The sequence below is a fragment of the Sinocyclocheilus grahami genome, unplaced genomic scaffold (genome assembly GCF_001515645.1).
Source record: "Sinocyclocheilus grahami isolate Dianchi unplaced genomic scaffold, SAMN03320097.WGS_v1.1 scaffold11.1, whole genome shotgun sequence".
NCBI lineage: Eukaryota > Metazoa > Chordata > Actinopteri > Cypriniformes > Cyprinidae > Sinocyclocheilus > Sinocyclocheilus grahami.
The window spans coordinates 243,179-261,262 of record NW_015505190.1 but is presented as its reverse complement, the minus strand read 5'-3'; the positions used below and the strand labels follow the sequence as shown (position 1 = coordinate 261,262).

General features: G+C 36.5%; 1 protein-coding gene across 1 annotated transcript in view; it reads left to right on the top strand.

The window, feature by feature from the left end:
• Window positions 1-13,054: 13,054 nt before the first annotated feature.
• Window positions 13,055-18,084, top strand: part of LOC107596105 (phospholipid-transporting ATPase ID-like) — a 38,798-nt gene continuing 33,768 nt past the window's right edge. Inside the window, exon 1 of the mRNA XM_016286727.1 lies at window positions 13,055-13,612. Within this exon, the coding sequence (XP_016142213.1) occupies window positions 13,507-13,612 (106 nt within the window). The 5' untranslated portion in view covers window positions 13,055-13,506. The remainder of the gene's footprint in view (window positions 13,613-18,084) is intronic.

Sequence of the window (18,084 nt, the reverse complement as noted above, 5' to 3'; positions counted from 1 at the left end):
ACTTGCAGTATAAAACTACTAAACTAGTAGTTTACTGAGACTATACTTCAAAGTGTACTAAAATGCTACAAGTATGTAATTAGTAAACTATCAGTGTACCTATTAGTTCACTTTTAGTATAGTTGCAATACAAACTAAAAACATATATGTAAACTAGTTGTGTACTCAAAGTTTACTACTGATATACTAGAAAGTGGGCCAATTTAGTCCGAATGAGTATTGAAATAGTATACACTTACAAGTATACTACTAGTACAAGGATATTTGTATACTTACTATATAAAGTATACTTAAAAATATACTTGAACTTTACTTTAGTATACTTAAACTTGAAATATACTACTTTTTGGTAAGGGAGAGACATTATGAGAAGGTGTGTGAGAACGTTTCCTTTGTGTTTGAGGCATTAGCTCACAAGATGTAACAGATTTGCAGGTTACATGTGGCCATACTGAAAGATTTAGAAATATACTACTTTTTGGTAAGGGAGAGACATTATGAGAAGGTGTGTGAGAACGTTTCCTTTGTGTTTGGGGTCACTGGCTAATTCTGGACAAACTATTTAGGCATTAGCTCACAAGATGTAACAGATTTGCAGGTTACATGTGGCCATACTGAAAGATTTTAAAAACTAGCCTACTAATTCACAAAATCTATAGAGGTTAACTCTATAAACTTAAACCCTGATAGCACACGTACATCACGGAGACTTCTATTTGACGTCTGCATTTACATATGCAAGACGTTTTTTTAGAGTGTTTGCTCATCTGCAATATGTCTATTGGACGTTTCCTATCAGATGTCAAATAGACGTATATTAGATGTCTTTAAGATGTATATGATTTAGAATGTATGTAAAACTGACATCTGAAAGACGTCTGTCAGACGTTTGTACACAGTAGATGCTTTCCAGATCAAGAGATCTTTAACAGACATCTTTCAGACGTATGTGTGCTGTCATGCCAGATGTGTGGGTCAATGTCCACAACAACAATATAAAAAAGTTCAGGTCATCTTTCCCAAACTTTAGTTTACCAACAACTTTTAAACATACCTGCAAAATTTACCTCGCGTATCAACGAAGTGGCTGAATTGTTCCTAATAATCTTCCTTAAAAGGCTGCAAACGTATAGCGCATGCGCACAAGTTGTGATCACTGAGCAGCATAGTGAGCATCTCACTTTTTCAGAACAACGGCAGCAGACAGCTAGGTCACAGGAAACACCAAAAGGGTGCTGTTGTCTAATTCTTAAAATAATAAATACACAATTTATTTTAGTCTTCATCGCCAATCGTTTTTATTATGTCTATAGTTTCAAACTGTTCAGCCATCCTGCACTAAATGAACAGAATAATCTGTGTCCAGCAGATGGCGCACTCAACAAACCAAAACAACGAGCACATGGTAAATGTCAGTACTGCCCCATGCCTCTCTGTGAACAAAGTTACCGCAGGTATCTGCTGCATTCATTTAAAATTGTATGTTAAACACACAGTAAATACAATTCATATGGATACATTCATAAGCAGTGTTTAACCACACTTACTGAAACAAGCAGAACAACTTTGGAATCATTTTTTTCGCCTTTTATCTAACATTTAAAACATTACTCTTGAGCAGTGCCAGGCTGAAAGTGGGAAACCGCAGATGCAGATGCAAACACCGCCCCTCCACCCCGCCCCCCTCATCCTATTACTACGAGCAGGTGCTGGCCTATCGAGTCCGATACACTTTCACCCTTCAAGGATGTTTTGATCGTCAAGGATCGCGTGCATCTGATACATAACCTATGTTGCCTTAAATTCGACGGAATACCTGTACAGAAGGAAGAAGATAACAGAGATGCCTGAAATCAACATTGCTTAGCCTACAGGAGGGGCTGATAAAGGTAACGGTGGTCTTTGTTTATCCGCTCACAATAAAAGCTATACATTTAGTTCAAGGCTAAACGTGCTAACAGCGTGACTTCTGAGAAAACAGTTAGAAAATACTTATATAAATATCACTTTTTTCACTTCTTTTTAAAACTGTTGAAATAGATTAGTGAAACTCCACCACAGCGGCGTCCATTGTGACCAACCTGCTTAAACGTTTATTTATTTCGCATCTGTACCAATAAGCACGCAGCAGTATATAAACAATATGGCCACCTAATGAATGCAATAGATGTTTATTGTCGGGATTATTAATGAACTTACCCCAAGTTATTTAAGGCATTTCTAAGAAATTGAAATCGAAGATCCGTTTTTGACAGTCGCATCTCAACTCTGAAATATTTTTGAGCTGCGGATGTCTAAGACTCCAAAAAAAAAATTATAATGTTGATTAATAAGTAATGATAAATAGTAATAATATGTTCATCCTTGTAATACCTTGTAACAGCATGGAGACATATTATCCATTTACTTAGGCTACTTATTGACGTGGTAACTTTTAATAAGAACATACGAATATTTTAATAAGAACCCATTAGGCTACATTACCCAACATTATATAGCTAATGCTTAAACGTTTATTTATTTCGCATCTGTACCAATAAGCACGCAGCAGTATATAAACAATATGGCCACCTAATGAATGCAATAGATGTTTATTGTCGGGATTATTAATGAACTTACCCCAAGTTATTTAAGGCATTTCTAAGAAATTGAAATCGAAGATCCGTTTTTGACAGTCGCATCTCAACTCTGAAATATTTTTGAGCTGCGGATGTCTAAGACTCCAAAAAAAAAAAATTATAATGTTGATTAATAAGTAATGATAAATAGTAATAATATGTCCATCCTTGTAATACCTTGTAACAGCATGGAGACATATTATCCATTTACTTAGGCTACTTATTGACGTGGTAACTTTTAATAAGAACCCATTAGGCTACATTACCCAACATTATATAGCTAATGCTTAAACGTTTAGAACTTACAAGTTACAAAATAGATAAGAGTAAGAAAATGTAAGTTTTGTGTTCTGTGTCGTCTCCACAGGCCTCTGGTGTACCTTCTAAGACCCCAGGGTAAAAACCCAGAATTAAAATCCTAATTATTACTGTTAGTTATGTTAAAAAGAATATCAAACTATAACAATGTTTTTGGTTAGAGATGTGGGTTCAGAATGTGGGTTAGGTATTTTCGTGTCACTTGTAATCTTAATTGAACCAGGGATTTAAGCTAGTTCTTGAAATTCCTTTGAGAATAAAATTCTGACTGACAGCCAAGAAATGTGCTTTGTTGTGTTTAAAGAGCCAACAATGTAATAATTCACTATAGAGAAAGAAAGCATATCAACACCATGCAGAGGCATGACCAATTTATCTGTAAGAATTTGTACTATTATTATGCATTGTAAAGGCCATATCTGTGTGTGTGTGTGTGTGTGTGTAAGAGAGTGAGAGAGCAGACTCATAATTTTCTGTATAGTCAGTCAGTATCATTATTGTGGTTCTGGTATGATGGTGATTTCCTGTTTGAGCTTTTAAGACCGCGAGTGTAAAAGATGGATAAAGAAATAAGGTAAAACAGATGGGAAGCCAATGAGGGCAGAAGAATTATTGAACAATAAACTAGAATAACATGTACAGGAAAAATACATGGGAGTAGAATATGCTGCACATATGCTGATCATAAATTATAGATCATAAAACTCAAAAGCTTACTTGTTCAGTCTTACATGACCGCAAATAAATAACTAAGAGTGCCGTTTGCTCTTGATTCAAATGCAAAAGCCACTTTATGCTGATCATATATTATAGATCATAAAACTCAAAGCTTACTTGTTCAGTCTTACATGACCGCAGATATATAACTAAGAGTGCCGTTTTCTCTTGATTCAAATGCAAAAGCCACTTTCTGATTTGCATTGTGTGACAGACTGTGTGTGCATGCATGCATGCATGTAAAATATGTGAGAGAATGTGTGCTGTATGACGCTTGTTAGAGATGCTGAGTCAAATGACCTGCTTTACACCACTGCAGTCTGTTGTCAGCATGAAGATGTGTTTATATTCAACATGGCTTTCAAATCTGGGTTATTTAGTGTCAAAATCAGCCTGTTTACTGAGTCTGTCCTTAAGCAGGTTTGTATGTATCAGTGTGTGTCCTTGCTCGTATATGTGTGTGTGTGTCTGTCTGTTGTGGGTCATTGGTTTTGACCTGCTGGTGCGGAAGCCTCCAGTCAGATGGCTGACACACATGTGTACCAGCTTGACTATCTATGTGAGTGTGTGTGAATAGTCAGAAATATTCCATCTCACCCAAGTTAACCTTTAGTGTTTAACTAATGTACTGTGCTTTCTTTGCATCTCTGGATTTGTTATTTTTGTGAGAATATTTTTACCTGCTGCAGCAGATTTTTTTTTTCTGTTCTCAACCCAGAGGTGGCCTCCTCTAGCCCAACTCTTCCCATGCTCTCGAACAGTCTGCTTTGATTGTCTACATAAAATGAAATATTGTCTTTACTGTGGGAATTCAAAGCAACAGGTGATAGTCAATAATCTTCTGAGGGCAGCTCAGAGACTGAACAATATCTCTCTGATGACTTTGCATGATGACCCTTGCTGGTTAAGGAAATATTAAAGTCAATATTAGAAAGATATTAGTAATTCAAAGAGGAGATGGATTGGAGCAGGCAGGACCATTTTGCAAGCCAGTTATGATGACTGAAATTTCCTTCAGGGAAAGTCAGAATGCCCTAATGTGAGATGATGATCATGAACAAAAGCACTGAAATCAAAGCATTGCTGTGTTGTTTGAGAAAAGGTATGTTACTAAACCAAAAGTGATATTGAAATTCCAGCTAATAATGATGTTACGTTTATGTTATGAATGATATTATATGACTTTGTAAAAAGATTGGAAGTTAAAACACTTAAAGTAATTTAGAGATCACAATGTTTTAATACAATATGAAACATACATAGTCCTTTTGAAACTTTCTATAGAAAATAGTATATAATTTTGAAAACATAAGCATTCAAAATAATAAAGGAAGAAACCCTCCACTGGTCAGATGTAGAACTTTTAAATATTTGTCACAATTGATCACCACCTTTTTAAATTAGTGCTGATTATTCTAAAGCTTAAAGGGGTCATATGATGCGATTTCAAGTTTTCCTTTCTCTTTGGAGTGTTACAAGCTGTTCGTGAATAGATAAGATCCCTAAACAGTTACATGACCGCAAAGTCAAATTTTCATAGCTTTACCAAGACATCTAGTCTGATAAATTTGTTGTAAACCCATCACAGAGATACCAAATAATTTACTGGCAGTACTTATAATTTTCCTGAACATACTCTTTTGTTCCACCATAACATTCCCGAACCAGCAAATAATACAAAAAGTCAGTACACTTTCAATAAAAGAGTTATAAAACACCTTTAACAATGGAGGGCTTACACTAAATGACACCATCTTCCTAAGGAAATATAGTCTTTGCTGGCCCTTTTTGTTCACAGCGTCAGTCCGTTTATCCCACCTCAGTTTGTGATCTAAAACAACTCCAAGGTATTTATACTCTTCTACCCTCTGAATCTGGTCCCCTTTAATAATGGTCGCACTCGTTGAGGACTCTTTCCTAAAATCAATACACATTTCTTTAGTTTTTGAAACATTTAACTTGAGATTTGATACATCACACCAAGAAACAAATTCAGTTTAAAAGGGTCCATTACTGTCCTCATCCCCTCTAAGGATACTAACCAATGCAGTATCATCTGCAAATTTGATCAAATATCTCGCTGGGCAAGTACTCCTACAATGATTTGTGTACATAATAAACAGTAAGGGTGAGAGGACACAACCTTGTGGGGAACCAATATTCGTGATTTGTTTGTCAGACAATGAGGTACCCACACACACTCGTTGAACTCTGTTACTTAAAAAATCCTGCAACCACAAAATCACTCCTCCATCTAGAGAGAAATCTACAGATAATCTTTCGACCAGAACAGATGGCACAATATTATTAAAAGCAGAATAAAAATCAGCAAAAATTATTTTCACATGATTTTTAGGAACGTCAAGATGTGAATAAACAATATGTAACAATGTTAAAATAGCATCATCTACTCCCTTGTTTGACTGATAAGCAAATTGAAAAGGATCCAGTGCTGGGTTTTTTCCACTATGTACCTTTTAACAAGCCTTTCACAACATTTAAACACAACAGAGGTTAATGCAATTGGTCGATAATCACTAAGCTCTAATGGTTTGTTAATTTTAGGAACAGGTACTATAGTTGAAGTTTTCCATATAATTGGCACTGCGTGTTGGTCAAGTGATTTTTGAAACGGCAAAGTAAAAACTGTAGATAATTGCTCAGCACATGATTTTAACACCTGACCACTGATATTATCTGGCCCGGGGCTCTTATGTATATTACACTTCTGAAACTTAGAGACAGACACTTATTTTTACCGCCGCCATGTCGTGGAGATGCTGTGTGTTTCGTTGTGAAAGCGAAACTACTTTGTTTGGTCTTCCAAAAGAGGACACAACTAGAAATCAGTGGTTAAGTTGTATTTACAACACTGTTCCAGAAAAGTTCAAATCAAATATTCAGGACAAGGATTGTTTCCTGGGAGAGTAGCCTACAATGCCGGTGTTCTGACAAATAATGCTGACTCACAGCCTGTAAGTACGTTTTCATATTTAAAGGATTTGCCACTGATGATTCAAACGCGAGTTTTGAGCAGTGTAGAGTAGCGCTTGTTTTTTGTCGTTTCACCGATCACAAATGCAGACATGGTTTTACGTTTACACGGCGCGATGCAACGCAACAGACAGTATAAGTCATTATAATCCGTAATTATGTCCACACTGGATGCAACAAATGCCTCGTTTATAATGGGTTTTATTGGTTTTGTCTCGTCGCGCCGGGACACGGCATCACAATATGGTGAGGGGTGTAACATTTCCGTCACACACTTGAGGTATTCGGCCAATCACAACGCACTGGATAGCTGGCCAATCAGCATACACCTCGCATTTCAAAATTATGAGCTTTGTAAAAATCGACGCGTTTCAGAAAGGCGCGGCATAGAGGAGAAACAATAATGTACAGTATGTTGAAAATAATGTTATTTTAACCTTAAACCGCATAAATACATTTCATTACACCAAATACACAAAATAATATTCTTTTTTAGCAACGTCATATGACCCCTTTAAAATTTGGCAGATATAATAAATAAGAAAAACACAGATATCAGCTGATAAAATATATGATGTCAATAGATTGAACATTTAAAAAAGGCTCCATATGGAAAATGTTATTGTAGATTATAAACTTTCATAAATAATGCTGATGTCTACTACTGTATGTCAATGTTGGTTTGATCACTAGCTGAATTATTTTCTAAAATTGTCTATTCATGTGACATGAAACTGCAGTATAGCTTTACTTTCTTTTGAGGATGTAGTCATATCTTTTGTATCTTTATGAACTATCTTGCCTGATTTATGGAATCTGTATTTTCATTTTTTGTTTTATTAATAATACTCCATAGTAAGCAGAGTCACACTAATATAGAAAAGAGCAATTTAGCCTCCTATTCTATAAAATGTCTAAACAATTGAATGCTCTTCTTTCTGCCTCCATTTTTCCTGTGTATCAGGCATAAGAGACAGAAAGCAGACAGCATGTGGTGTCTTCAGAGAGAAATTTATTGGAAACCAGACCTGCAGACATCAATGTGCTTCTGGAGCAGACCTAACCAGACCACTTTCTATCACTTAGCACTAGCATTTAGTCTGAATAACAATGATGTTTCCCATTTGTTTCATAACTAATGTGTGTGTGTAACCACTTTAAACAGTCTTATTAATTATCTTAATATTAGCATGATTAAAGAAAAAGAGATGGACTAAAATTTGTCTAGAGTTCACAACAGTCAGGCATCAAGATTACGGCTGCAGGTTCATTAGCAGTGGCTTAGTTTTAGCTGACTGATCTGCATACTGTCGTAGTCAAGGATTAAATATCGTTGAATTTCCTGAGTGAGCGTAAACTGTTGGTATGTCCCCTGTTTTACCCTTGAGATCCTGTTGACAATGTGGTTCTCTCTCTTTCTCGCTGTGTGTGTCTGCATGTCGATGTAGATTTTCCCATGGGACGGAGCAGCAAAATTTCAGAGGTGTGGAAATGTTCAGAAAGAGACCTCCCTCAGGTAAACAATTAGCTACTCTCCCTAAACACACACATACACACACTTTTAAATTTAATTGCCATATTGTGCTCTGAATTTAAAATACACACTTTAATTTTAACCGTTATGTATCAGCAAAATAATGTTTGTTAATATTCATTTTAGAAGCCCCCTCAACACTACCTTCACTCTCATGGCAACAGTGTTAATTTTGACAGCACATTTTTATTTAGTTTTAGTCATAGTCTTTGGACTAAAATACCATTTAATTTTAGTCATATTTTGTACAACATATCTTTATTGAGTTTTTACAAGGTTTTTAAAAAAAACAAAAACAAAAAAACATAATTTCCCAGAACATACCCCAGGCAAGTTTAAAAAACAAACAAACAAAAAAAAAAACACCTTCTTACATTCCATAACTTCACATTTTCTTCAATATCTAAATTTTTAACAAAGTCCAAAAACACCTTCCAAATATTAAATAAAATTCAGAGGATTTATTTTTTATTACATATGTAAGATCTTCAAAATCCAAACATGTTAATAAGTTTTTTTTATCCATAGTCCAATGGAAGGGGGTTTTAGTCATATTTTAGTCATCTGAATTGTTTTATTCTTAATCTAGTTTCAGTCGACTAAATATCATAAGATTTTAATCAAGTAAATCTACAGTAGATTTAGTCGACTATAATCTAATGGGTTTAGTTACGGTGTAATGTGTTTATTAAGCGTTTCTTTAACATTTCCAAACTCATATATTCCCACAGACAGTGGTGTATAAAGTAACCTGAAAGCCATACTCAAGTAAAAGTACAGATATCTTACCAGAAAATGACTTTGGTAGAAGTTGAAGCCACCGTTTAGAATATTACTTGAGTAAAAGCCTTAAAGTATATGATATTTATTGTACTTAAGTATGAAAAGTATTTTTTTAATCTTACACATACTTAAGTATTGAACGTAAAAGTACAAGTAAATGCAAAATGGAAAAGAAGCAAATAAATATATATAAAAAATGTTCATCCACGGCTTGAGTAGCAAGATTGTGTTCAGTTTTCACTCTTTCTTCCATTTTGTATTTTCGGGTAAGAATAAGAAGCACTTCATCCGGTACTTAGTGTCTTTCATTCCAATGTAATAAAACATTTCTCATTACAACACTTACCATATTATCGCAGACGATGCTGTATCGCACGCCCCTGACTCGACTTGAGTGGAAAATTAATCATCCGCGATTGTGCGGGCAGCCACGCACTTTTTTGCACATGAGCAAAGGTGTTTTTAGGAGTCTAACTTGCAAATGGCAGACCACTGATTCGTCAATCCAGACGTCGTCTCTTTCAGGGAAGACCTTGCATTTTCCAACATGACAATGCCAGACCACATACTGCATCAATTACAACATCATGGCTGCGTAGAAGGATCCGGGTACTGAAATGGCCAGCCTGCGGTCCAGATCTTTCACCCATAGAAAACGTTTGGCGCATCATAAAGAGGAAGATGCGACAAAGAAGACCTAAGACAGTTGAGCAACTAGAAGCCTGTATTAGACAAGAATGGGACAACATTCCTATTCCTAAACTTGAGCAACTTGTCTCCTCAGTCCCCAGACGTTTGCAGACTGTTATAAAAAGAAGAGGGGATGCCACACAGTGGTAAACATGGCCTTGTCCCAACTTTTTTGAGATGTGTTGATGCCATGAAATTTAAAATCAACTTATTTTCCCCTTAAAATGATACATTTTCTCAGTTTAAACATTTGATATGTCATCTATGTTGTATTCTGAATAAAATATTGAAATTTGAAACTTCCACATCATTGCATTCTGTTTTTATTCACAATTTGTACAGTGTCCCAACTTTTTTGGAATCGGGTTTGTATAAAAAATCAAGTAAAGTACAGATATTCCCAAAAATACTTAAGTACTGTAACGAAGTATTATTACTTCGTTACAACACACCACTGCCCGCAGAAAACATATATTACCCTGTTAATATGAATGATATTAAGGTTTGAACATGCCATATAGACACAGATTTAACTCCACATAACATGTCTTTATCTCAAAATTAAATAAAACCACTTCTCATAAAAAAACAAGTATATTTTCCTCTTTTCAATGCAATACCAATGGTTATAGGGCCTATAATATTCAGTCTTTATAACAATTTGCATACAACATCCTTCATTCTTTCAAGAAGACATTTATTTATATAAATTAAACTTAGGTTAATACTTATGAGAGCTTCTAAAGTGATTCTGTCAAGAGCAGTGAGTGATTTCCTCTCTTTCTTTTGTTGATTCATTAACAATAAGGGGACAGACAACAAGTAAATTAGGCTGTTGCCCCTTTAAAACTGACTGCACAGATTCAGTATACTGGCTATATTCTCCCGACAGTTTACATTCACTTAAGACATAACCAAGTGTGTTTATCTGAAAACTCTTTAAAACGGACAATTTGAGATCATTTTTTGTGTATTTCTCTGTTAAAATGCGAAAGAGAACTGAATTCAGTAGTCGTTCTCTGTTTGAGAGTTAATTTTTAACCGAATTAAGTGCTCTTTCGCATCGTCACGCTTTTCAAATTTATCCATATGTCTGCTTTTCTCTTACTCCCATACGGTGACATTTTTTAACGTTTTATGAGCTGTGCTGCAAGTGTATGCAAACGTATTATCAGAGCATTAGAGTTGAAATGTGTGCCATATACCCTCCTTTCCACACAGTAAGTTCTTTCTGAATGGATCTCTGTCCAATCGTCCCTCCCTAACATTTTTGTCTCGTTATTATTTGTTGACGAAAATGTCAGTAGATTTTCATCATTGTTTTTGTCATTCAAAAATTGTTTTTACTTCGATATCATCTCGTTTTTGTCTGTGAAAAAATTTTGTTGTTGATAAATTATGACGAATATTTTTCGTCAACAAAATTAATCGTTTTGGTGAATTGGTGGCTAATTCATCAGAATTTGTACATCTCATTTGTATGATCTACTTACACCTCATAGTCCTGAACCAGGTTAGATGCCATATTGAATTTGACTTGGATGAAAACGAGGATGTGAGGGATGGACTAACAGTCTTTACAATAGCATACATTTTATAAAGGTCCTAGATCATGAGTTGTTTTAAAGAAATTTTGTCAATTGGACAGTCGGTATATTAAACAACAGTACAATCCACTGAACACACTCTACTTCTATCTCTCACTGCCTCATTTTCATTCTTGTCAAAAATGTAATTTGCCACTACTATTCGGTTTAGGACCTTCATGCTTTCTTTTCTGTAAAAATTGTACATTTCCATATACAGATCACATTGCACAGATTCATACAAATTCACCACCAGGTAAAATGTTTTTTTTTATAACATTGTTCAGCTTAAGCAGTGATGCTTATGAAAATTAGCTTAAAAGATATGCTCTTCATGCATCAGTAGACCTTAGTCAGGGTAGCTCCATATTTCATTTTTGATGGGGATGAAAACAAGGCAGTGAGGGATAGAAGTACAGTGCATTCAATGGATTGCTGTTTAATAACATACAGATTGCTCAGCTGACAAAACGTCTTTACAAAAATAGGAAAAACAGTTTTGAAAAGTACGAGTCAGCAAAAATTACAATTTATACCATTCATGCAATGATAAAAACTATCCCTCACAGTCTCATTTGAAGCCCGGCTCACACTGTGCGATTTTGGCCACGATTTGGCCGTCTGAAACTAATTTTGAAAATCCTAAAAGATTCCTATAATCCTAGGCAAAAATCTGTAGTCTTTGATCGCTGGTTTGACATGTTCACCGACAGCCGATTAATGGTCGTTGCAATCAAATTTGACCTCCGACTATATTCTGGCAGTGTCAGAAGTTTTGGTGCACAGTCCTGCAGTGGGACTTCTCTTACGACAAACATCAAATTGTCTTCATTTTTCAAGACAAGCCAGGATCAGAATTAATGCTAGAGAATTCTTCTAACTGCCATAAACTCTGGCGCTCCGGTCCTCTCCTCACAGAATTCATATTATGTTGCCTTTGCTATGAAAAACACCGGTTGCGCCGCTGTTTTCATGTGGTTGTGTAGTGCTGCAGCAGCTCGCAGTCACTGAACGTGTATGGGTTGATAATGTAGAACGTTTTTAACGCGTCGTACAGTCTGACAACTGAGTGAGATCCCACAGTGTGACATGATCATCATGTTCATACAGTCTGACAAGTACAATCCTAAAGGAATTTTAAAAATCACACAATGTGCGCCCGGCTTAAGGCCTATAAAATGCAATCTCCTTAACCTCCCTGAACTTGTCTGTTTGATTTAATTTGCCTGTGTTGTGTTCTGTGGTGCAGTCAGATATGAACAAAAAAGTGTGGTTAGTATTTAAGAAGCAATTTCAAATATTGTGTGTTTTCACTGTGGTGCAGTGCAACATCAAAAGTTAAAGATGTACACGTGAGTATATGCTGGAGCATTGTGTTTAACAGTCGGGAGTTTTCCTTCCTTGGCACGAGACTCCCTCTCTCTCCACACACTCTAGACATAGCACGTGCAGAGACACCTGACTAGTCCAGATGTCTTCCGCAGTGCCACCCTTTCTCACCCCCCTCCTTGCCCTAAAGTATGAAACTGTCTGTTTATCAGCCATTTTGGCTCTGAATCTTATTATAACTGTATGGATATTTCATTGCCAGATGAGTCTATAGTTGCTGGCTCCTTCTAACCCATACATGTTTTACAGCTCTGCAGTCTTAAGTTGCCTTGGCAACCTCCTCAGCCAGTTCCTATTGGCCACATTCTCGACCAATAGAACGGCTTTCTGATTATGTCATATAAAAACAACGTCGTAGTTCTAGTGGCTCTGCTCAGTGTTTTGACAGTGTTAATATAACATGTCGTCTTCAGCCTGGTCAAAAATCGATATTTTAGTTGAATGTCAATTAATGTTTGCTTATTTATCAATTTAAAGCCATATTCCTTTATTATACTTAAATATTCAGTCAAGAACAAACATTTTACATGAATAGCTGGAACGCAGAAAGTTACTTCAGTTGAAATGGATGAGCAAAGACAGTGGTGTTGTGTAGTGTAATATATACTCGCGCTGCGTAAAAACATTTGAGAACTAGTTTAGTGAAAGTGTAATCGAATCACACCGAATGACCTCAAGGACTCTGCGGCAAATCAAAACTGAGAGGGAGTGAAGTGTATTTTACCGCCGCGTCTGTAATCTGATGTCTTCCACGCACCGCTCCGTCATCCGCCGCCGGTCTGCAGCTGCCGCGCGCGCGTTTCTCTGTCGCTCCGCTGGTGTGATGTCCGACTGCTGTGTGCGCAGAGCTGTGTAAACGAAACGACGGTGGGACAACATGACTATCCCGAAAGACATCCCAGAGAAGTGGTTTCCAATCATCCTCCCTCTAAAAAGGAAGAAAGAGGGATTAAGCAACGCAACAAAAATAAGCAAAGGAGCAGGTACCTTTACTTTGCGTTAGCCTATAGCCTATGTCATTTGTTTACCACAGCACAGATGAAGTCTAGTTGGTAATTACTATTATTCTAAAATACGTAACATTCATATTAGAATAGAGGTCATTTAGACATTCAGATAATAATGTCAAATGTATTTATTTTTTTATTATTTATTTAATGTATCTTCCTCCTTTAACACTTTCCTGTTATGTAAATAAACAACTTTGTCTTCTTCCATAAGTGTGCTTATTCATTCATTATTTCGCCCTCATGACTGCCTCACAAAATCACATCAATGTCCAGTGACCTCTGTGTGTGTCCGTGTTTGTCCCATGACCTTGTGAATATATCCATCATGATTTCCCCAGTCAACATTCACAAATCACTCAGTCAATTAATTGAATCTCAATTTTTTTTTAAATGTAAAACAGTCTGTATAATCAAGCTTTAGAAGGTCTTGTTTTTGATGTTATTGAGATGATTGCATAACCTAATTTCTGCATTGAAATGTTATGTCTTTTATGATCTGCCACACAATATATCTCACAATATTTATCTACCCAACTTAAAATCACTTCTCATCTGCACTTCTCACCCATGCCTCATAGCAGTTTATTTCACAGTAGGTAAATGAGTAATCTGTGAATTGCTTATCAACATGCGGTCCGATTTAAATGTCATTTATGTTATGAACACAGCCTGCAACATTTTCACTGTCATGTTTTGTTGTTGCAAAACAGTCTGTATTTTTCACTAAAGGGAGCAAGTGTTAGAAATGTTGTTGTAACCTTTTGTTGGTGAAATTAAGTAACTGGATACTGTTCTGGTTTGTAAAGGAATTGAGCTGGACCTCTCCGATTCTGTAAAGCCAGACCGCAAATGATCAAGAATTGCTGTTTGATTGGGGATCAACTTTGTGCTGTTTTTATTTTTATTATTATAGGTCTGGGGGATTTTTATACTCAGTGGCCTCGATATATGTGTAGCATTTTCAGTCTATTATGTGGAGTCATTTGTGCCACTTTTTTTTTTTACCTGTACAAAAGGCTGGAAATGATTGTGAGATTACTGTGTTTTACCTCTTCATCTTTCATATGTATGTCTCACTTTCCTTATGACAAGATACGTTGAGATGTCTGTCACATATCACAGCATAGATGCTCTCATTATCAGTCACTATACAGATAGCACCATCTAAAAATGCCCAGAATGACTCAGGCTACAGAGGTGGCTGGCTGCCATGTGTAAAGGTATCCAAGTTTCATTTCAAATCAAGAAGAGTCCCACAAAATCACCTTTGCTGTCTTATTTGTACTTGTTGTCAACCTTTAAACATTTCAAATGTGATTAGACATGAAGTATGGGTCCTGACCTTCAGTTGACTTTTAAAGGCCAAGAAATATCCGTGGATAAGCTGCAGAAAGAAATTCAGTGTTGTAGTGGTCATTTAAACTTAGGTAGGAACAATTATTGTCTTAGTAACTCCAGTAACACTGTGTTCCTGGCCTTTTCAGGGGTTGATTGATTCTTAACACTGGGTTTGTTAAGTGAATGTCTCGAGAAGCAGTCTATTCTGACACAGTGGTGATCATCTCCTTGACTTGACTATCATATCTATGTAGTGCATTTAACATTGCCATCATTATCATTACTTCCAGTTAGAGTTCGTTAGAATTTAAAAGTGTATGGGAGATAAGTATGAGAGATTATCATCTTTGTAGACCATTTATGCTATTAAAATGGATCTACATTTTTACAGCAGATTTTGTTATAAGTGACTTTTGAATGTATTGGATATTTATTATAATGAACAATATCCTGTAGAATTGAGAGTTTAAATACTCAAAAGTTGTATTTATTTATTTATTTTATACGTGCAGTTTTCCAAGTGCTTTTTGTGGTTACATACATACATACACACATCTAAAATAGCCTTTATGGAACATGTTTTTGCTTATTTTTATCGCACTGAATGCATGTGTTCTGTTAGAGTGAAATGTTCTGAGATGCAGTCAGTAGGTGTGTAGCCTGTCCTTATGTGAACCCCAGTAATTCCTTTACTCAGAGAGTCCAGCTAAGAAAAGATTGCACAGACACTATTTAAACTGAACTGAGCTGGATGATGACATCACTGAATTCAATGATGAAAATTTAGTGTTTACTATTGTCATTTTGCATTATTGATACACTATTTTCCTAATTAATGCTGTACAGTTGCTTTGACAAAATCTGTATTGTTAAAAGCACTATATATATATATTACAAAAAAGGAGGAATACTGATAGTGAGAGATGAAAAGTTTTTTCCGATATGGATAGATGAGTCAGCCAGATAAAAAAAAAGTGACGTGACTTGTGGCCAAGTATGGTGGGCATATGAAGGCACTTGGCAATAGAAGAAGGGATGGGGAAATGGGAGCATGACTGCAAGAGGAGGGAGAGCAAAAGCAAGCAAATGGTGCATAGAGACTGAAATGAAGTGAAGGGTCATGTGGAGATCATTTGCTTTATTTTAAAGGGGTCATATGATGTTGCTAAAAAGAACATTATTTTGTGTATTTGGTGTAATGAAATGTGTTTATGCAGTTTAAGGTTAAAAAAACACATTATTTTCCACATACTATACATTATTGTTTCTCCTCTGCCCCGCCTTTCTGAAACGCATCGATTTTTACAAAGCTCATCGGTCTGAAAAGCGAGGTGTGCTGTGATTGGCCAGCTATCCAGTGCGTTGTGATTGTCCGAATACCTCAAGCGTGAGACGGAAATGTTACGCCCCTTACCATACTGTGATGCCTTGTTTCCGGCCGGAGCGACGAGACAAAAACATTAAAAACCAATTATAAACGAGGCATTTGTTGCATCCATACTGTCTTTTTACGCGTTACATTGCATCGTGCCGCGTTAACATAAAACCATGTCTACATTTGTGATCGGAGAAATGACAAACAACAAGCGATACTCTACACTGCTCAAAACTCGCGTTTGAATCGTCAGTGGAAAATTCTTTAAATATAAAAAACGTACTTACAGTCTGTGAGTCAGAACAGCCGGCTTTGTAGTCTACTCTTCCACGATCAGGAAACAGTCCTCCATAAAATGCGCTGGACACATCGGAATATTTGGGTTGAGCTGTTCTGGAACAGTGTTGGATATACAACTTAACCACTGATTTTTTTCTTTTGGAAGACCAAACAAAGTAGTTTCGCTTTCACAACTAAACACAGCGTCACACACTGCGGGCTAGAGTGAGCTGCGGCCGGCGGCCTAGAGTGAGTGGAGGCCGACTTGAGTGAGCGGCGGCCGGTGTGCTTGTGGCAACCACATGAGACGACCCCAGGCTGGACTCCGCTTCGTCCATGGTGAAAGCCAATCCGGCGATCCACAGCGCGAAGTTGATGTATTTCCTCAGCGACCAGCACAGATCAGCTCTAGGCGTGATGAAGTGGATATCGTCCTATTTTGGAAGGCCAAACAAAGTAGTTTCACTTTCACAACGAAACACACAGAACACAAACACACACGTGTCTTCACGACATGGCGGCGGCGGCGGCAACAATATTACAGCGAGAATAAAAGTTACGCCTTCTTTCTTTGCGTGAACATTTGGGCGGCGTTATGCAAATCTTCCCACATCGTGACATAGACGTGTTAGAACGAGCCATTTTAGGTAGGCGTGGTTGAATCTTAACTTTTATAAAGAATATCTCTTTGGATTTGAGACTTTAGTCTTTGCAACTTTACAGATCTTTTTTATGCACACTGTAAAAAATAAGTGTAATTTTAACTGTAACATTTTGTAAAAACGCTACGGAAAAAAACTGTTAATAGGTTAACAGTAAGTTCCCGTACTATATACAGGGAAAAACTGTAAAATATCTAACCAGACATTTCATGTAATTTTACAGTAAAATGCTGTTCATTTCACAGTTTTTAGAAATAAAAATAACAGATCAATGTATAATTTACAGTCAAAAACTGTAAACTGATATTCCCAGAATTCCCTGCATGACACTCCACATTTGAAAGTATTTTGTTTAAATGATCATGTTTTTTTTTTAAGGTTTTGTTATTAGTTACAGTGTTTGCCATTATTTTAGGAGGGCGGCCCTCCCCCCTTGAAGGTCAAGGTCATTTTATTTAATTATATTTTCTCTGTAGCTCCAGATCACAACAGAAGTCATTTAAATTTACCTTTCTTATAGAACATGTCTATACCTTGTTCTTTCATTAAGCAAACTAAATAGCCTTATGTTATTTATCTTATTTACAGGACGGCATGTCATTTCAGATTCCACGTTATGGTCGCGCTCTCTGTATCACGCACAGCGGAGTTCCGCCCGATGCGCGCGCTCAAACACACACACACACACACACACAAGTAAGCCCACTTCGATTCATATTCAAATATGAATTCTGCGTGTCTCTGTGTTAATGAATGGCGCAGACGCGCGGTTTTGTGTAGTACTCGTACTG